Source organism: Macrotis lagotis, chromosome 1 (genome assembly GCF_037893015.1).
Source record: "Macrotis lagotis isolate mMagLag1 chromosome 1, bilby.v1.9.chrom.fasta, whole genome shotgun sequence".
NCBI lineage: Eukaryota > Metazoa > Chordata > Mammalia > Peramelemorphia > Peramelidae > Macrotis > Macrotis lagotis.
In genome coordinates this window covers 275217335-275235611 of record NC_133658.1, presented here as the reverse complement: position 1 = coordinate 275235611, position 18277 = coordinate 275217335, and the positions used below count along the sequence as shown (strand labels likewise).

Genomic DNA, 18277 nt, shown 5'->3' with positions numbered 1-18277 from the left:
TAGGATGATATCCCCCCAAAAAAAACAAAATAAAGGGATAAGAAAAAAATTTTACTGGAAGAAGTGGGGGGGTTAGGAGATTGAATGAGGTTAATTATTCCACATGAAAGGGTTATAATAAAATTTATAATAAAATATATAGGAAAGATGGGGGAGGGTGGCAGGCAAAACCTTACTCTCTATCAAAATTGGTTCGAAAAGGAAATACAACAAATCCAACAATCAGTTGGATACAGAAATCTATCTTACCTTTTTGCAAACAAAACTAATCTAGTCAACAAGCTTTTATGCCTACCAAAAGGAGATCAGAGTGCTTCACTGAAGCAGGAACAGTTTGTTGCTAGTTTGGAGGGAAAGTTAAGCTAAACACAATTGGCAACACCGGAGCCAAAAGGAGTGGGCAGTTGTCAGAGATTTGGTATACAATTCCACATTTGCTCATTTGGGTCAGAACACTTGCAAACATCAAGACTGGTCTGATGAAATGGTTGGGGGAGCAGGAACAGTTTGTTGCTAGTTTGGAGGGAAAGTTAAGCTAAACACAATTGGCAACACCGGAGCCAAAAGGAGTGGGCAGTTGTCAGAGATTTGGTATACAATTCCACATTTGCTCATTTGGGTCAGAACACTTGCAAACATCAAGACTGGTCTGATGAAATGGTTGGGGGTAATACAGAAGCTGATAATGAAAAATGAGAACTCAGGGCAACTAGGTGGCACAGTGGATAAGAGCACCAGCCCTGGAGTCAGGAGGACCTGAGTTCAAATCTGGCCTCAGGCACTTAATGATCTAGCTGTGTGAACTTGGGCAAGTCACTTAACAATATTGCCTTAAGTAAATGAAAAATTATTTTAAAAAATGCAAATTCCACCAAGTTTACTAGCAGTATAATTCATCTGTTTCTAAGAAGGCAGCATTTAGTTCCATCAAAAGTAGAGTATGAGTAAAACTTAAGAGATGTAAGACTCTTGGCTCAGCAAGAAGGCAGATGAAAGTCAGTTTTATATGGATAGTAAAAATCCAAAGTATTTTTATGAATCCTGAATGCTATTTATGGATCAAAGACATAAGATGGATTTCAATTACTCAGTGTTGATGAAGCCTCATTAATTAGAGATAGGACATGATCCTAGAAAGATAGACTGAACACTTCCATAGTATTCTCAAAAGACTCATCAATCAATGTGAGTTTAGTGCAAATTAAAGTCAATCTATCCCTAGCTGAAGTTCCATTCCAATTGAAGAAAAAAATTTTGAATGATTTCATGTGGCAAAGCACCTAATACTGACTCTACTCCAGGTAGAGATTTACTAGGTTGGAGGTCCCATTGCTCATACAAAAACTGACTGAAATTTTCCAGATTATAAGACATATAGAGGTTATTCCCTGGAAGTTCAAGGATGTTTCCATTTTTCATCTCTATAATGATAATGCCAGAGTCCTCCTTAATAGGCTGATTCTTCATCTAGTAAATGGTCACCTATTTGAGAGCCAGTATGGCTTCAAAAAGAATCAAGGAACAGTTGATATGTTTGCTGCCTGACTCCAGAAAAAATGCAGGATCTGTATAGATTTGTAAATCTGACTAAGGCCTTTGTTAATGGTAGCCATGAGGACTTATAAAAGAAAAAAAATAGAAAAACAATCAATAAAAAAACTTTTTTTTAAAACTTGTCAAAATCTGGTTGCTCAGAGAAGCTCATCAGTATTGTACGCCAGTCTCATAATGCAAACTTACCTGGATTATGATTAGTGAACGATGCTCTCACCCAGTCACCAATAAAATGAACAAGGCTGTGTCCTTGCTCCCAAGCTTTTTTGATAAGATGTTTTAAGCCATGTTATCAAACACATTCAATGGGATGAACACAGCATCAAGCTACAGTACTGATGGTAAACTCTTCAACTTGAAAAGGTTACAAGCTAAGACCAAAGTGGAGGGAGTGTTGGTGCATTATTTTATGTTTGCAGATAATTGCGCACTCAATGCAGCCTTTGTAGTTGAGATACAACAAAGTATGGATCAATTCTTTCCTGCTTGTGCTGATTTTGGCCTAACAATTAATACCAAGAAAACACAGGTGCTCCATCAACTAACACCACACCATCCATATGGTGAACCATTAATTACAGCAAATGGAGAAGTTTTGAATATTGTGGATAAGTTCACTTACCTTGAATATACTACTTTCCAGGAAGATACTCATTGATAATGAGTATAATACATGAATATCCAGAGCTACCTCAGTATTTGGGAGACTCCAAAAGAAAGTGTGGGAGAGAAGCAGTATTAGACTATCAAACTGAAGTTCTACAGAACTGTGGTGCTGATCTCAATGTTGTATATCTGTGAAACCTAGAAAGACTACCAGCACCATGCCAGAAAACTGAATCTCTTCCATTTAAATTGTCTTAGGAAGATTCTGAAGATCACTTGACTGGATAAAATATCAGACACTGAAGTCTTTTCTCAAGCTAAATTGTCAAGCATTAAAATGTTACAACAAAGAGTGCTAGTCTGATGGGCTGGCAACATTGTTTGAACGCCAAATGTATACTTGCCAAAAAAAGACTAATTTATGGAGAACTCACACAAGGCAAGCATGGGGGGGGGGGGGGGGGGTCAGAAAAAGATGTAAGAAAAAGCAACACTCTCAAAGTCTCTTAAGAACTTTGGAATTGGGGGCAGCTAGGTGGCGCAGTAGATAGAGCACCAGCCTTGGAGTCAGGAGTACCTGGGTTCAAATCCGACCTCAGACACTTAATAATTACCTAGCTGTGTGGCCTTGGCCAAGCCTCTTAACCCCATTGCCTTGAAATATCTAAAAAAAAAAAAAAAAAAAAAAAAAAAAAACCTTTGGAATTAATTGTGCAGCATGGGAAATATGGCACAGGATCATTCAGTAAGGCAGGGCCCACATCAAAGAGGGTACTGTGCTCTATGAGCAAAGCAGATGAAGCAGCTCAAAGGAAATATAAGATGCACAAGTTTACAGAACCCACCCCAGCTGTTTCAATAGTTGTGCCCAACTAGTAGCAGAACATCCCGAGATTATTGGTCTGATCAGCCACAGCTGGACATAATGTATCTTGTCTCTAACATAATGATATCATTTTGATCAATAACAAAACCAACTACCTTGGCCTATAAGGAAGTTAAAAAGGGAGGAAGGAACTGATGAAAAGGGAAGGCATGTTGAAGGAAGGGATCAGAAGTAAAAAACTTAAGAGGAGGGAAAGAATGAGGGATAAGGAGTGGGGAGGGGATAGGCAATAACCAACTTAAAACAGCAGGGAGGGAAATACTCATTTATCATAATTACTAGAGTGAATCATGGGATGAACTCATCCATATTATGAATATGGATATGGATAACATAATGTATTAAAACCAAAATGTATTAAAAACCAGAATCCTACAATGTCATTACAAGAAACACATTTGAAGTGGGAAGATACACACAGAGTAAGGCTAAGTGATTTGAGCAGAATCTAATGCAAAGCTAATGCAAAGAAAGCAGGGATAGTAATCATGATATCAGATAAAGCAAAAATTAATTAAAAGAGATGAAGAAAACTATATATTGCTGAAAAGTACCATAGATAATTAAAACATATCAATACTAAATATATATGCACCTAATGGTATAGCACCTAATTTATTCATTCATTCATTTAAGGCAATGGGGTTAAATGACTTGCCCACAGTCACATGGCTAGACACTTAAGTGTCTGAGGTCAAATTTGAACCCAGATCCTCCTGACTCTAGGGTCAGTGCTCTACCCACTACACCACCTAGCTGTCCCCCTAGCATCTAGAAGAAGTTGAATGAGTTACAGGAGGAAATAGATAATGAAACTATACTAGTAAGGGGCTTCAACTTTCCCCTCTAAAAACTAGATAAATCTATTCAAAACATAAGAAAGAAGTTAAGAAAATGAATGAAAATCTAGAAAAGTAAGAAATGATAGATCTCTAGAGAAAACTAAATGGGAAAAGAAATGAACATACCTTTTTCTGAGTACATAGCACTCACACAAAAATTGCCTATGTATTAGGACCAAAAAAACCTCACAATCAAATGCAGAAAGGCAGGAATAATAAACATATCCTTTTCAGATAATAACATAATAAAAATTACATTCAATAATGAACACTGGAAAGACATTAAAAATTAATTGGAAATTAAATAATTTAATACTAAAAAACAAGTAGATCAAAGAAGAAATTATAGAAACAATTGATATTTTCACTAAGAAAACGACAACAATGAGATAACATAACAAAATTTATGGGATGTAGCCAAAGTAATACTTTGGGAAATTTTATACCTCTAATTTTATACCTCTAATTGTAAAATAGAGAAAAAAAAGCTCAATTAGCCACACAAATAAAAAAAAACTAGAAAAAGAATAAATCAAAAATCCCCAATTAAACACCACATTTGAAAAACTGAAAAGAAAATCAAAGGAAAGATTAATAAAACAGAAAATTGCTGAAATACTAAATATAACAAGAAGCTGGTTTTATGAAAAAAAAACCCAAAATTGATAAATCATTAGTTAATCTGATTAAAAAAAAGAAAAAAGAAAACCAAATTATTAGTACCAAAAATGAAAGGGATGAATTCACCACCAATGAAGAGGAAATTTTTAGGAGCTGTTTTGCCCAATTATATGCCAATAAATTTGACAATCTAAATGAAAAAAATGAATAGCTGCAAAAAACATAAATTACGCAGATTAGCATCAGAGGAAACACATAAAGTAATGCAATTTTATAAAAAGAAAATGAAGAAGTCCTAACAAATTCCTTTCACAATACAAATATGATGTTGATACCCAAACCAGGAAGAGCCAAAATAGACAAAGAAAATTACAATTTCCTAATGAATATTGATGCAAAAATTTTAAATACCAGCAAAGAGATTATAGCAATATATCACAAGGATCATACACTTTGGCCAGGTAGGATTTATACCAGGAATGCAAGGCTGGTTCAATATTAGGAAAATTATAATTGACCATATCGAAAACAAAGCTAACAGAAATCATCTGATTATTTCAATGCTTGCAGAAAAAGCCTCTGACAAAATACAGAACACACATTCCTAATAAAAAAAAAAAACACTAGAGGGCATAGGAATAAGTGGAGCTTACTCTAAAACGATAAATAATATTTATTTAAAACCATCAGCAAACATCTGTAATACAGATAAGCTAGAAGCCTTCCCACTGCAATCAGAGGTGAAGCAAGGATGCCCATTACCACATCCATTATTTAACATTGTACTAGAAATGGTAGCCAAAGCAATGAGAAAAAAAAGAAATTAAAGGAAATTAGAATTGTCAATGAGGAAACAAAACTATCCATCTTTGCAGATGATGTATTATACTTAGAAAATCCTAAAGAATCAACTAAAAAACTATTGGAAATAATTAACAACTTTATCAAAGTTGAGGGATACAAAAAACGATTATTAACAACTTTAGCAAAATACCAGGATACAAAAATAAACCTACATATATCATCAGCATTTTTATATGTTACCAACAAAGTTCAACAGCAAGAGATGGAAAAGAGAAATTCCATTTAAAATAACTGTAAATAATGTAGACAAACCCAGAAACTATATGAATACAATTTTTCATTGGTTTTGAACACTGAATTCACAAATATTCTTATCACAAATAAAGCCAGGTCTAAACAATATGAAAAATATTAATTATTCCTGGAGAGGCCAAGCCAGTATAACAAAAATGACAAGTCTACCTAAATTAAACTATCAAAAAATAATTTTACAGAGCTAGGAAAAAATAACAAAGTTCATCTGGAAGACCAAAAACTCAAGGATATCAAGAAAAATCAATGGGAAGAATGTGAAAGAAGGCAGTCAAGTCATATTAGATCTCAAACTATATTAATAAGCAGTAATTATCAAAACAATCTGGCAATGGCTAAGAAATAAGAGTGGTAAATCAACAGAATAGACTGGGTACAAATTACATTATAGTAAATGATCATAGTAATCTAGTATTTGATAAACCCAAAAATTCAAGTTTTAGGAACATAAACTCATTACTTCATAAAAACTACTGGGAAAACTGGAAAATAGTATGATAGAAACTAGGTACAGACCAACATCTCACACCATATTCCAAGATGAGGTCAAAATGTATATATGAATCACATGTAAGGATGCTATGATAAGCAAATTAAGAGAGTATGAATAGTTCAAATAAATTAATGAATTAAATTAGGTAAATAAATAAACCTGTGAGATTTGTAGATTAGGGAAGAATTTAGAACTGAAAAAGTTATAGAAATCATTACAAAATATATAATAGGTCATTTTGATTATATAAAATTTAAAAAATCAATTCATTCAAAATTATAAGGAAAGCAGAAAATTTTTTGCAATAAGTTTCCTCTGATAAAGGCTTTTCTTCCTCCTTGCTAAGTCCAACAACTCTGCCTTGATTTTCTCAATCTTGTGCAACAAACTATACCCAATATTATCTCCATATGCTAATCTTTCAACTCTTCCTTACCACTGGTTCCTTCCCTGTTGGCTACAAACATACTCAAGACTTCCCCATTCTGAAAAAACTCTCACAAGTCCCCTATCACATCCCACAAGTTATCATCCTCTATCTCTTTCTCCTTTCTCAACCAAAATCTTATTTAAATTGCCTACATTTGGTGACTCCATTTTCTCTCTTCTAACTTAGCCATCAGTCTTTTGCTCAGAACCATATTGCTCAAGCAAAAGTTTTCTCCAAAATTAACAATAATCTCTTAATAACCCAATTTGATGGGTTTTTTCCCCCTCAACCCCTATCTATCTTGACCTTTCTACAGCATTTGACATTATTGATTTTTCTCCTACTTTCTGATCTTTAGGTTTCATAACATGGCTCCTCTCTTGGTTTTCTTCCTATCTATTGGAACACTTCTTTCTTGGTCCTTTGTTCATTCATCATCCATATCATGATCTAAGAGTCTCCAAGTGGTTATTTTTCAGGGTCCTCTTCTGTTTATATTCTCTAACTTGGTAACTTCTATAGATTTAATATATCAATTTATCATTTATATATCAATTCCTCTCCTGAGTTCCAGTAAGTTATCACCAACTGCCTTCATTGGACATTTCAAACTGAAATTTCAATATGCATGCCAAACTCAATTTGTGCAAAAAAAATCTTTCTCTCCACAACCCACTACTCTTCCAAACTTCTCTGTTCCTTCTAATATCCCAAGTTCACCATCTCAGGGTCATCCTCAACTCCTTAACTCTATTCACTCCACATATTTCATCAATTATCAAATCTTAGTATTTCTGTTCTTTTCTCCTAATCACAGTCATCCTCCCTAGTTCAGGTTTCTCAACTAAACTATCATAAAATCTCCCAATTTGCCTCTTGTTAATTAAACCTGCTCAATCCAAACCACGGCTCAGATAATTGTCAGTGATTTTTCTTAAAGGACAAGTCTGACCATATTATTCCCCTACTCCATAAACTCCAATGGCTACTGCCTATTCCTCCTTTTGTCATTTAATGACCTTTACAACCTGGTCCCAACCTACTTTTCTAGCCTTGACCTTATACAACACTCCATCCCTATCACCATATTTGCTCTGGCTCTCTCCCACATGCATTCCCTCTTCACCATCTCTTAGAATCCTTTGTTACATGAAAACTTAGCTCAAATGCCACATCTTTATCAAGAATTTTTCTTTTCTTTTCTTTTTTTTTTTGCTAGGCATTGGGGTTAAGTGGCTTGCAAAAAGCCACACAGCTAGGTAATTATTAAGTGTCTGAGACCTGATTTGAACCCAGGTACTCCTGACTCCAGGGCTGGTGCTTTATCCATCAAGAATTTCTTGAACCCTTTATCTGTTAGTGCCATCCTCATCAAAATTATTTACTACTTTTGTGTGGGGGGGTATATGTATATGTCACCCCATCTTGAAAGAAAGCAAATTCAAAGACAGCAGAGAACATTCCTTTTTTCTTTATATCCTTAGCTCTTACTTAGCACAATGCCCGGCACATAGAAAGTGCTTAATAAATAATTGGTTGGTGACTGAATGATTGATATCCCACCTCTAACATTAACTGTTTGCGTAGCCATGGACACATTATTTAACCTCTCTGAATGTCTATTTCCACATCCGTTAAAAAAGAGAAAATACCCAAATACCTATATACTAAGACCATTGTGAAGATCAAATGAGAATACAAGCACTCTGTAAAACATAATGTACTTAATTTCAGCCATTATAAAGGGCAAACATTTGATTCAGAAAATCTTTTGTAAATCTATATAGTTAAGAATACTTCCTCACTAAAATAAAAAAATAGAGTCTGATGTTAAATTCTATTAATCAGGCTTATTTATATCTCCCCCAGCTAATTTTCTGAATTTGGGACTTAGAGATCCAAACATTAAGCCAGTTCAAATACAATAGCTTTTAATTAAAAATGAATTTGAATCTTAGATTCCTCAGGACCTAATTACCATTCTCTAAGGACAAATACCTATGCTACAGAAACTCATTCCTTACCTGAGTTAGGACATTCTTGCAGTGCCTTTGCCATGAGTGTATTGGCAATATTCTTCAGTCCAGCTCGGTATTCTAATCTCACAGATTCTAACCTGAAGTTAAAGACATCAAAATTAAGCAAATAATCCAAATACTACCCCAGTAGTTTCAAAAGTGCTCTATCTGAAAGACAAAGGTTTTTCAGATAGTAGCAGTGGCCTTAAGGTTCCTAAATCACTAAAAAGTTCCAATGTACCTTGAATAATGCATTTGTGAAGAGGAATGGAAAAGATTCTGATGTGCCTATGACATTACCATTCTTTGATATAAAATAATTTTAATAGTTGTCTACAGAAGGTTACAACCTAATATTTCTTAACATTATTAATCAAAAAAGATATAATGAAAAATGAGATAAGCAAGCTATCAAAAAGGAATTGACCACAAAGAAAGACACTTCCTACATCTCCTTTTTAGCAAGATAGTTAAGAAACTCTCATTTTGCAAAACTTATCTACAAGTGAAGCTCAAATACGTATTTTAAACATGACTGTGACTCACCATAAATCAGGGTTTTTTGGATTCTTCAATCGAGATTTCTCCAAAATGGCTCTTGCTCTGGTTAGTTGTCCAACCTTTTCCTCCAGTCGTGAAAGTAAAAGCCACAGGGGTGTGGAGTGGGGACACTTCTTCAACTATTCTCAAAAATGAAAAGTTTGAAAAGAGAATAGAAATCAGGAAATTAACACTATCTCCTACAGAGATCTGAGAAATAGAACTAAACAAAAATAAAACAATCTTTGTTTCATGGATACCTCTCTTTTTTTTGGCAGGCTTTTGATATATCACCTAAGAATGTCCTACCTTTTCAATGTCTTAACCAGAATGACTGAAAAAGAAACTCTTTAATGTACATTTCCATAGGCACCAACAAGGCATGCAATAGAGCAGTATAGAAAATTAAAGGTGTTATATAAATCTAGATTTCTTTTCCAAACCCTTAGAAAAGTTAACATTGCAATTTGTATTCATATTTCTCAAAGAAATTTACAGAGAAATTATATCATTCTGACTAATAGAGATTAATAGCTAAGTCACATTTTGACAATAATAGCCAGGTGAGCCATTCCATGAATGAAAACCAGTTTGAATACCTTACCCCCTGGTTATAGGCTTCCCGAGCTTTTTCAGTCAGCTCCTCCTGCTCCTCAATCTGTCCTTTCATCATCCACAGTTTGGGGAAATCTTCATAGTGCTTCAAGGCTTCTTCACAGAGATCCTGAGCAGCTGCAATGTTCCCCAGCACCCATTCAAGCTTTACAGATTTCATGAACACCTGGGTAAGAACAGAGAATGTGTTTTATCACTTATTAACCACAAACCAATTTATTGGTATTCTTTTAGCTATGCAAAGAAAGAAGCTTTATATAAATCAAAACAACGAAATGGTAAGAGATTAGAATAAAAGTTAACACTGCTTTAGTGATACTAACACTGTCATATTTTCTGTAAGAAACACTATACAAAAAACTTCTGTGTACTAGATTTCAGCTATAGCAAGTATGAGCATAAAAGATGATTCTCTGCCTTCTTTCAAACAGAATAATCATAGAATATTTGAAAAACAAAGAAACTTCAGAGATCACTTGGTTCAATTCATATATGAAGCATAAATCTCTTCTTCAATATCTCTGATATACAATTTCAAATGAAGTCCTTGAAGTAAGGGGACTTCATTACTTCCTGAAATAACTCTCTGTACTTTGAAATAACTCTAGTCATTAGGAAGATTTTCATCATATTAAGTCAAAATTTACTTTCCTATAATGTTTACTTATTGGTCCTAGTTTTGCCCTCTGAGAACCTTTTAACATGTCCTTCCTTCAAATATCTGAAGGAAAGTATTATGTTATTCTAAGTTCTTTCTTCTCCAAGTATAATTCTTTCCTTCCCACTTTTGTGTCACTGTAATTACAATGAAGACATATTCATACTAATAATAATTTATATCTATATAATTTGGAGGTTGCTTTTTCTGTGGTTTTGTTTGCATTGGTTTGGTTTGGTTTTTAATGACAGGCACAGCATTGCAACTAGGAAGCCCTGGATTCAGGTCTCACCTCTGACACATATTGGTTATAAGACTCCAAGTCAGCCACAACCTCTAAGTACCCTAGACAATTTTCTAAGATTGTAAGTTTCAGAGAAGTCACTGACTTTCAGTGAAAGAGGGAGCTCACTGGAGCAACCTGCACCAATGAAATCACAGCTCTAGGCCTTTGTTATATAAGAAGTCCAAAACTCTTACTGCAATTTTAAAAGGTTGAAGCTTAAAACTGCCCTAAACCCTAGAGACAACCATAGTATTTTAAGGTTTACAAAGTGCTTTCCACAATATCACAAATAGTATTTCTATTTTATACACAGGGAAACCAAGTGAAGTAAAGTGGTATGCCATGGGTAACAAAGTTTTTAAGTGTAAGAATGAAGACTGAGACACCACCATCTCCCTCATCCAAGCCTTCCTACTTCAGTCACTTTCCCTTTTTTATACCACATCAATTGCTGCTCATCAAAATGAGAACGTTGAACAGAATCAAACCAAAGACAGATTTGGACCTACACAAGTCAGAATTGTGTTTTTTATGTTAATTGTGTTTATAGTTTTATATATGTACTGTGTTTACAGTATTATAATAATACTAGACTCTAAGGGGGAAAAATCTAACTCACCTGTGTGACAAGAAACTAGAACAGCTTTGCTCAAAAAAGGCATTGTTCCTCCACAAGAAAACCACAATCATAAGCAATTAAGATATTTTCTAATATATTTAAATAGAATCCCAGTCTCATCACATTCAACTTAGATCACTACATACCATGGAAACAATGTAAAGACTAACAGAATGCCTTCTGTGAGGGGTGGGGGGAGGGAAGCAAGACTATGAGAAAAATTGTAAAATTCAAAATAAATAAAATCTTTCTTTTATTTAAAAAAAAATAGAATCCCAGATTCCTTCAACCTCCCACCCTGATTGGCCTGAATAGAATTCTCAAGTGCTTCCTCACGATACCAATCCCAGAGGACATCTACTAAACATGGTCAGGTCCATCGTTTGCTTACCCTTGCAGTGGGAGCACTGCTCCGAGCCTTGGCCAGTAGTCTCCTTGCCCGCTCATATTCATTGTTCTCTGATTCAAGTTTCACAGCAGCCAACCAAATTTCTTCACTATTGGGGTTGGCCTATAAGAAAAAAAGGTAAAGCATATATAGTTTATCAGCACATTTAATTCCTACCTTATCAAAACTTCTGAGTTACCTCATAGTGTCAGAAGAAATCACAAAATCATGCCCACTGGGTATACTATAAATGTATACTATCTAGCCCCTGCCCCTCTTCTTTCCTTTCTTTATCCCCTTCTCTCTCATACAATACACATTACTATTATTATTATTATTGTTATTTACAGATGAAAATATGTATGGTCAGTCCATAAAAAACTCAATTACAGATTACTGATGACAAAATTTAAAAACCAAGGCTAATATTCTTCTGCTATCCAGCAAAATTCTAGGATACTACTGCCTGCTTTAAATCTGTGTTCAAAGGAGTGGCTAGGTGGCGCTGTGGATAGAGCACCAGCCCTGGAGTCAGGAGTATCGGAGTTCAAATCCGGCCTCAGACAGTTAATAATTACTTAGCTGTGTGGCCTATGGCAAGCCACTTAACTCCACTGCTTAGCAAAAAAAACAAAAAAAAAAAATCTGTGTTCAAGCTCATTCCATCAGTTTAACAATCAGGGACAATTTGGGGCTCTCTGCAATGGAAAATACCAGCTGTATCCAGAGAAAGAACTGTGGAATTTGAACAAAGATTAAAGATTATTACCTTTAATTTAGGAAAAAAAACTGTTATCTTATTGTCTGATCTTGCTATTTCTTGTACTTTATGTTTCTTCCTTAAGGATATGATTTCTCTCTCATCACATTCAATTTGGATCAATGTATACCATGGAAACAATGTAAAAACTGACAAATTACCTTCTGTGGGGGGGTGGGGGGAGGGAAGTAAGATCAGGGGGGAAATTGTAAAACAAAATAAATAAAATCTTTAATTTAAAAAAATTTTAAAAATCTGTGTTCAATCAAAGGAATGTAATGAATATATAAATCAATTACTTAATAAAAGTACAATGTACTCTCAAGTCAAATATAAATACTTTCAGGGTTATGTTATTTGGGATTATGTATTATGAGGTTAAGGCATATTTAATTAAGGGCAGTTACCAAAGAAACTGAGGAAGCAACAAATTTTAAAATAAGGTATTTGATTAACACCAAAATTATCAGAGATTACAATGATCAACAAAAAAGTAAAACAAATACTTGAATGCAACCAAGATCAGCTAATATTAACCATATGATTTTGTATTCTAAACTCAGAGCAATGAATAGGTTTCTTGCAATCTTACGTCCCATGAAAATTTAGTAACACAGAAGTCTGAGCCTCTGACACAAAGAACCATTCACTCCAACACATTTTCATGACTACCTTCTCAAATTAATCTGCTAAGTCTTCAATTTACATGGAGGGCGTACAGTTCTATAAGTTGCTATGTATTTCAAATGTGGAACTGGAATTTCTTTAACTTTTCTGATAATTATATCTGTTCATAAAGTTGCAGAATATTTACTATTATCATTACGTGACATGTGATGATTTGAGGTGTGAGATGCCATCTGTTTTAACAAATTTCCCATTTTTGAAAGCAAATTTTGAACCCAGCAGAAGAAGTCAAATATGATTTGGTTTAACAAGAGACCTGAGAGACTCAGAAGATAGCAGTCCTGATAAGTCAATACCTAGCTACATAGCAAACCTTGTATTTTGCCTTTTCTGCTAGGTGAGTACCCCAAAAACCTCAAAATGCTGAAATCCTTTCAAACTGTATGTATAACATTTCATATTCTAGTTTTTAGCCTACTCCATCATCTCTTAATTATTTTCTTTGACAGAAGGGGTGACAAGATATTTAGAACAAAGAATTCAAAAAATAATTTCTATTTGGCTTACAAACATAACCAGATATATTCTGGTCTTCACTCCTTTCTCCTGTTTTAGACTCATTACCAAAGCAGAGTCTATTCCATTTCTGAACAATCAAAAGGTTTTGGGGGGGAAAAGTAGGTGGCACATTCTCTAAAGGGCTTTGCTATTCAACATCCAAACTCCCTCAGGTCTTTGCATTTCTTCCTTATGTTAGTGACAGTTACACCCACCTGGAAAGCCAAGGCCAAGATGCTTCTCGCAGCAGGTACATCTCCTGCCAACCATTTGGACTTGGCACCCATGAGCCAGAGTACCTCCGCCTTTGGGCAGTGGGCCACTGCTCTCTGTAGGAGTGCTTCGAGGGATTCTCTACAAGACAACAGGGAGCTGTAGTTACTCAGACTTGTGGCCATAAACTTGTAGAAGTGAGTGTTAACTTCCATTATCGTCTGATGTTGTAAATATAGTTATTGTTTCAAAGTCCAAAACTACAAATGATTAATCAAGTTTTACAACGGGGAGGATTCGGGAAACTCTTTTTGCCCATAAAAATCCTAAAACCAACTTCACAATAAGGTTCTACAAAGCACCTCATTGTTTAACTACCACTCTCTGATAAAAGCAACTTCGGGAGACATCCCTTTTACAGTTTGTATGTCTATTCACTGAAGCAATAATTCTCATAGAATGTATGTCAGGCATTTTCACCTTGAATCACTGAAAATAGTCTGGATACCAGTAATTAAAAAAAATTATAATCAGGTCTATTCTTCTCACTGGAAAAATAAATGACAAACATCATATATTTTAGAAGTTATGTAAGGTGGTTGAGTTTGTAATTACATTTCAAGGTTCCTTTATCTTTCAAAATATTTTACTGAGGTTTATTTAAAAAAAAAAATCACTGTTACCTCTAAATGATTTCCCCTTCCTCACAAATGAACCTCCCTCCTTGTAACACAATTCCTTGATCTCTGACAAACATTCCCAATAAAAATGGTAATAACTAACATTTATATAGTGCTTTAAAGTTTGAAAAGCACTTTGCATATTTTGTTACATTTTTATCCCCACAACAACCATGGAAGTATTTAGAATTACTACATTTTACATACAAGGATACTGAAATAAAAAAAGGTTAAGTTCTTTTCCTAGGATCACAGAGGAATTTGAGTCTTTCTGACTACAGGTTCATGCTCTATCAATTGTGCCACCTAGCTAGCCTCAAGACTATAAATAGAAGAATAGCTATTAATCCAAAAGGTGGTTAAGGAAATGAGAAGAAGTCTCCTCACTATTTCCCTAAACCTGTGAAATCACAGACCAAAAAAAAAAAGGTGAGCTCCCCATCCCTGGAAGCAGAGGCTAGATAACCACTATAGGAAATGTTTTGAAGAAGTTTCCTCTTCAAGCATGAATTATACTAGACGATCTCTTAGTTTCCTTTCAGTTCTAGAGAATCTACAATAATATAGGTTCATGAAACATACTAGGTATTAAAGGTGAATATTCTGCACACAAAGTCCAGTGACCCACTGTGAAATTTTCTAGGGTTGATATAAAGACAAAGGCTGAAGCTGTGTGATTCTATGTACCTAACATCCAAACTCTAAAGAAGTTTGAGATTTCTAGTTCCTTTACTTCTGGACTGGAGTAAAATTTAAATTAAAGAACTGCATATATATGTAAAGTAGTAGCTGATCACTCTAAAGTTATCACTTAGAGATTTGCATGGAGAAATACTCTGAAAGGAAAGAATTAACAATCTTACAAAAAGAGAAAAAAGAAAAATCAAGGCTTTTAAAACAATTAGGCACTTGGCATAAATTCAATAAGTTTGACCCAGATTTAAATAATGTCAGATGCACATTACATGAAGTAAACCTTAAGAAGTACTAGCAGAGTATGTGTATGTGTGCTTAACCCCCTCAAGAGTTAAACATTTAAGAAATTGCAACATTTAATTTAATCAAGAGCTAAAATTCAATAAACAAAACCTCAAATATTTTTTCAATTAAAGAGACAATTAAAAATTATCCAGGACCTCCTCAGAGCACAAGTGCTAGCCAAAATCAGAACTAACCAAGTTTAAATGAAAAGCATATGATCCTAATCCCAAATGACTCATCCTCTCACACTGCTAAAAGCCCAATTCAATTGTCTAAAGATCTCTCAGCACCTTTACTCTCATATCCATTCTAAATAAGCAATTTATCATAATCCCCCCTGCATCAAACATTCTAAACACCTGAATGACCAAAAACAAACCTAAAAAAACAAAACCCAGTCAGTTCAGTGGCAGTTAAAAATCTCAGACTGTGTGTTTTAACTCCGGACCTGCCACCAACTAAATGGGAATACTTCTCTCTTAGTGTTTCAAATGATGATAATGTTGTACACAATGGTTGTAAAGATTAACAAGCAAGACTACAAAGCAGTTGGGCAACAAAAGTGTTATAAAAGACTTTTATCCTCATCATGACCTGCCTGAGTACCTCTTCCCCCATAAATCACTCCAACAAAGTATAGCATTTTTAAAAGATTTTTAATCCAGCTGCCACTCAAACCATAAATTAAAACTGTTCTTATGGATTTACACCGATCTGAAAAGTGCTGACCATCCCACTACATACCTGGTCCCATGGTTCTTCTCAAAGTAAGCAGCTCGCAACCACACACTCTTCTTGCTGGGGAAAACTTGCAGGGCATAGGCATAAATAGCTCGGGCACACTCCAGCGCATTGTGAGCAACACACTACACAGAAGGGAAAAATAGATAAAAATAGGCATCAGAATATTCTCCAATGGGAACAGATGGAATGATTCATCACAGTACAGTTGGGATTCCCTGGTAATATTTACTAGGAATTGCATAATAATATTGGTTGATCACAACTAAATGTTATAATTCAAGACAGAGGAAATGCTGCATAAGAAATTGAAAACCAAACAAGAAACATATGGGAATGTTTCTGGTAGGTGCTGTTGCTTGCCAACAATCTTAAGTAAAATACAAAAATATTAATTATCTGCCACAGGTGATTCTTTCTCTCTCTCTCTCTGTGTGTGTGTGTGTGTGTGTGTGTGTGTCTTCAACAATTAACACTGTCTTAATCATCATCTCTATACAAATTACCTCAAAAAAATATACATATATATGTATGCATATACATATACATATACATATACATATATATATATATATATATATATATATATATACACACACACACACACATACACATATATCTCTCGAACTCCAGTCTCTCTACTGTGCTACACTTGTGTATCACTACCTACCTACTGGGCATTCAAACTGGATGCCCCATATAGTATCAAAAACAAACTCATCATCATTTTCTCAAAATTAACCCTTCTCCCAAACTTCTGTATTTCTATATATCACCTTCTATATTAAGTCTTTCCTGAGCCCTCAGCTGCCAGTGCCATTACTGAACAGATCTTGTTTCTATTATTTCACACACACAAAATCCCCGAACTAGATTATAAGCACTTTAAGAGTAGGATGGGTTTTTTTTTAAAGTAAACTTTTATTGATTTCTTTTGTTTTTAAATCATCTATATTTTTTAATGTATTTCTTCCCCTCACAGGAGGCAATACCTTACTGTTTCATTTTTGGTTTTCTATCTCTGGTGCCTAGCACAGACCTACACTGTAAGTCAATAATAACTGATTTCTATAAAAAAAATGACTAAGCAATCCATTGATAAATATTTATTAAGTGCCTATACATGGGCTAGGTGCTAGAGATATATGTACAAAGAATTTTAAAAAAACCCAAAAAGAAACAGTCTATTGAGAGAGACAACAAATACAAATTTAAAAATTATAAAAGATATCCCAAAAGTTTTAATGCCATTTTAAGTTTTAATAAAATTAATCTATTAAGATAGTTAAGTGGCCTAGTAGATAGAACTCTGTACTTGGAGTCAAGAAGAGCTGCAGTCAACTCAAGACATGACTATTTATTACCTACATGACTTTGGGCAAGTCACTTAACATATCTGCCCAAGTTTCCTTAACTAAAAAATGGAGAAAGTAATAAGAATTTACCTCACAGTGTTGTTGTGAGGATCAAAGAGATAATATTTGTAAAGTACTTATTACAGTGCCTGACATAATAAATCTTAACAAATGCTTGATTCCTTCCTTCTTAGTAAACATTATTCCTGTACTTTGGGGTACCTTACTTAGGACAAATATAGAGTAAAAAAAAGACAATGTAATAACATACAAGATAGTCTGGGAGGGGTGGTACAAAAGGTATTAAGTAGAAGACGATGCTTGGGGGCGGCTAGGGGGCGCAGTGGATAGAGCACCGGCCCTGGAGTCAGGAGTAACCAAGTTCAAATCCAGCCTCAGACACTTAATAATGACCTAGCTGTGTAGCCTTGGGCAAGCCACTTAACCCCACTGCCTTGCAAAAAAACAAAAAACAAGAAAAAAAATGATGATGCTTGAAGTTCTAGAGATAAATGAAGTGGCATTAAGGACAAAGAATGAAAGGAATGAAAGATAGTCAGTGCAAATGCATGAATTTGGGAGATTTATGAGAATCAGAGAGAAGGCTGGTTCCTACCCATCCACAGAGGGTGGGAATAGGAAGTAACACTCAATAAAACTAGAAAGAAAGGTTAAGCCTAGGCTGTATAA

General features: G+C 34.7%; 1 protein-coding gene across 2 annotated transcripts in view; it reads right to left on the bottom strand.

The window, feature by feature from the left end:
* The window catches only part of PRPF6 (pre-mRNA processing factor 6), a 75367-nt gene that overhangs the window by 20467 nt on the left and 36623 nt on the right, over positions 1 to 18277 (bottom strand). For both annotated transcript variants that reach the window (XM_074210524.1, XM_074210525.1), the window contains 6 exons: positions 16236 to 16357; positions 13833 to 13971; positions 11676 to 11795; positions 9711 to 9887; positions 9113 to 9246; positions 8573 to 8664 (listed from right to left, as the gene is read on the bottom strand). In XM_074210524.1, coding sequence (XP_074066625.1) covers positions 8573 to 8664; positions 9113 to 9246; positions 9711 to 9887; positions 11676 to 11795; positions 13833 to 13971; positions 16236 to 16357 — 784 coding nt within the window. The remainder of the gene's footprint in view (positions 1 to 8572; positions 8665 to 9112; positions 9247 to 9710; positions 9888 to 11675; positions 11796 to 13832; positions 13972 to 16235; positions 16358 to 18277) is intronic.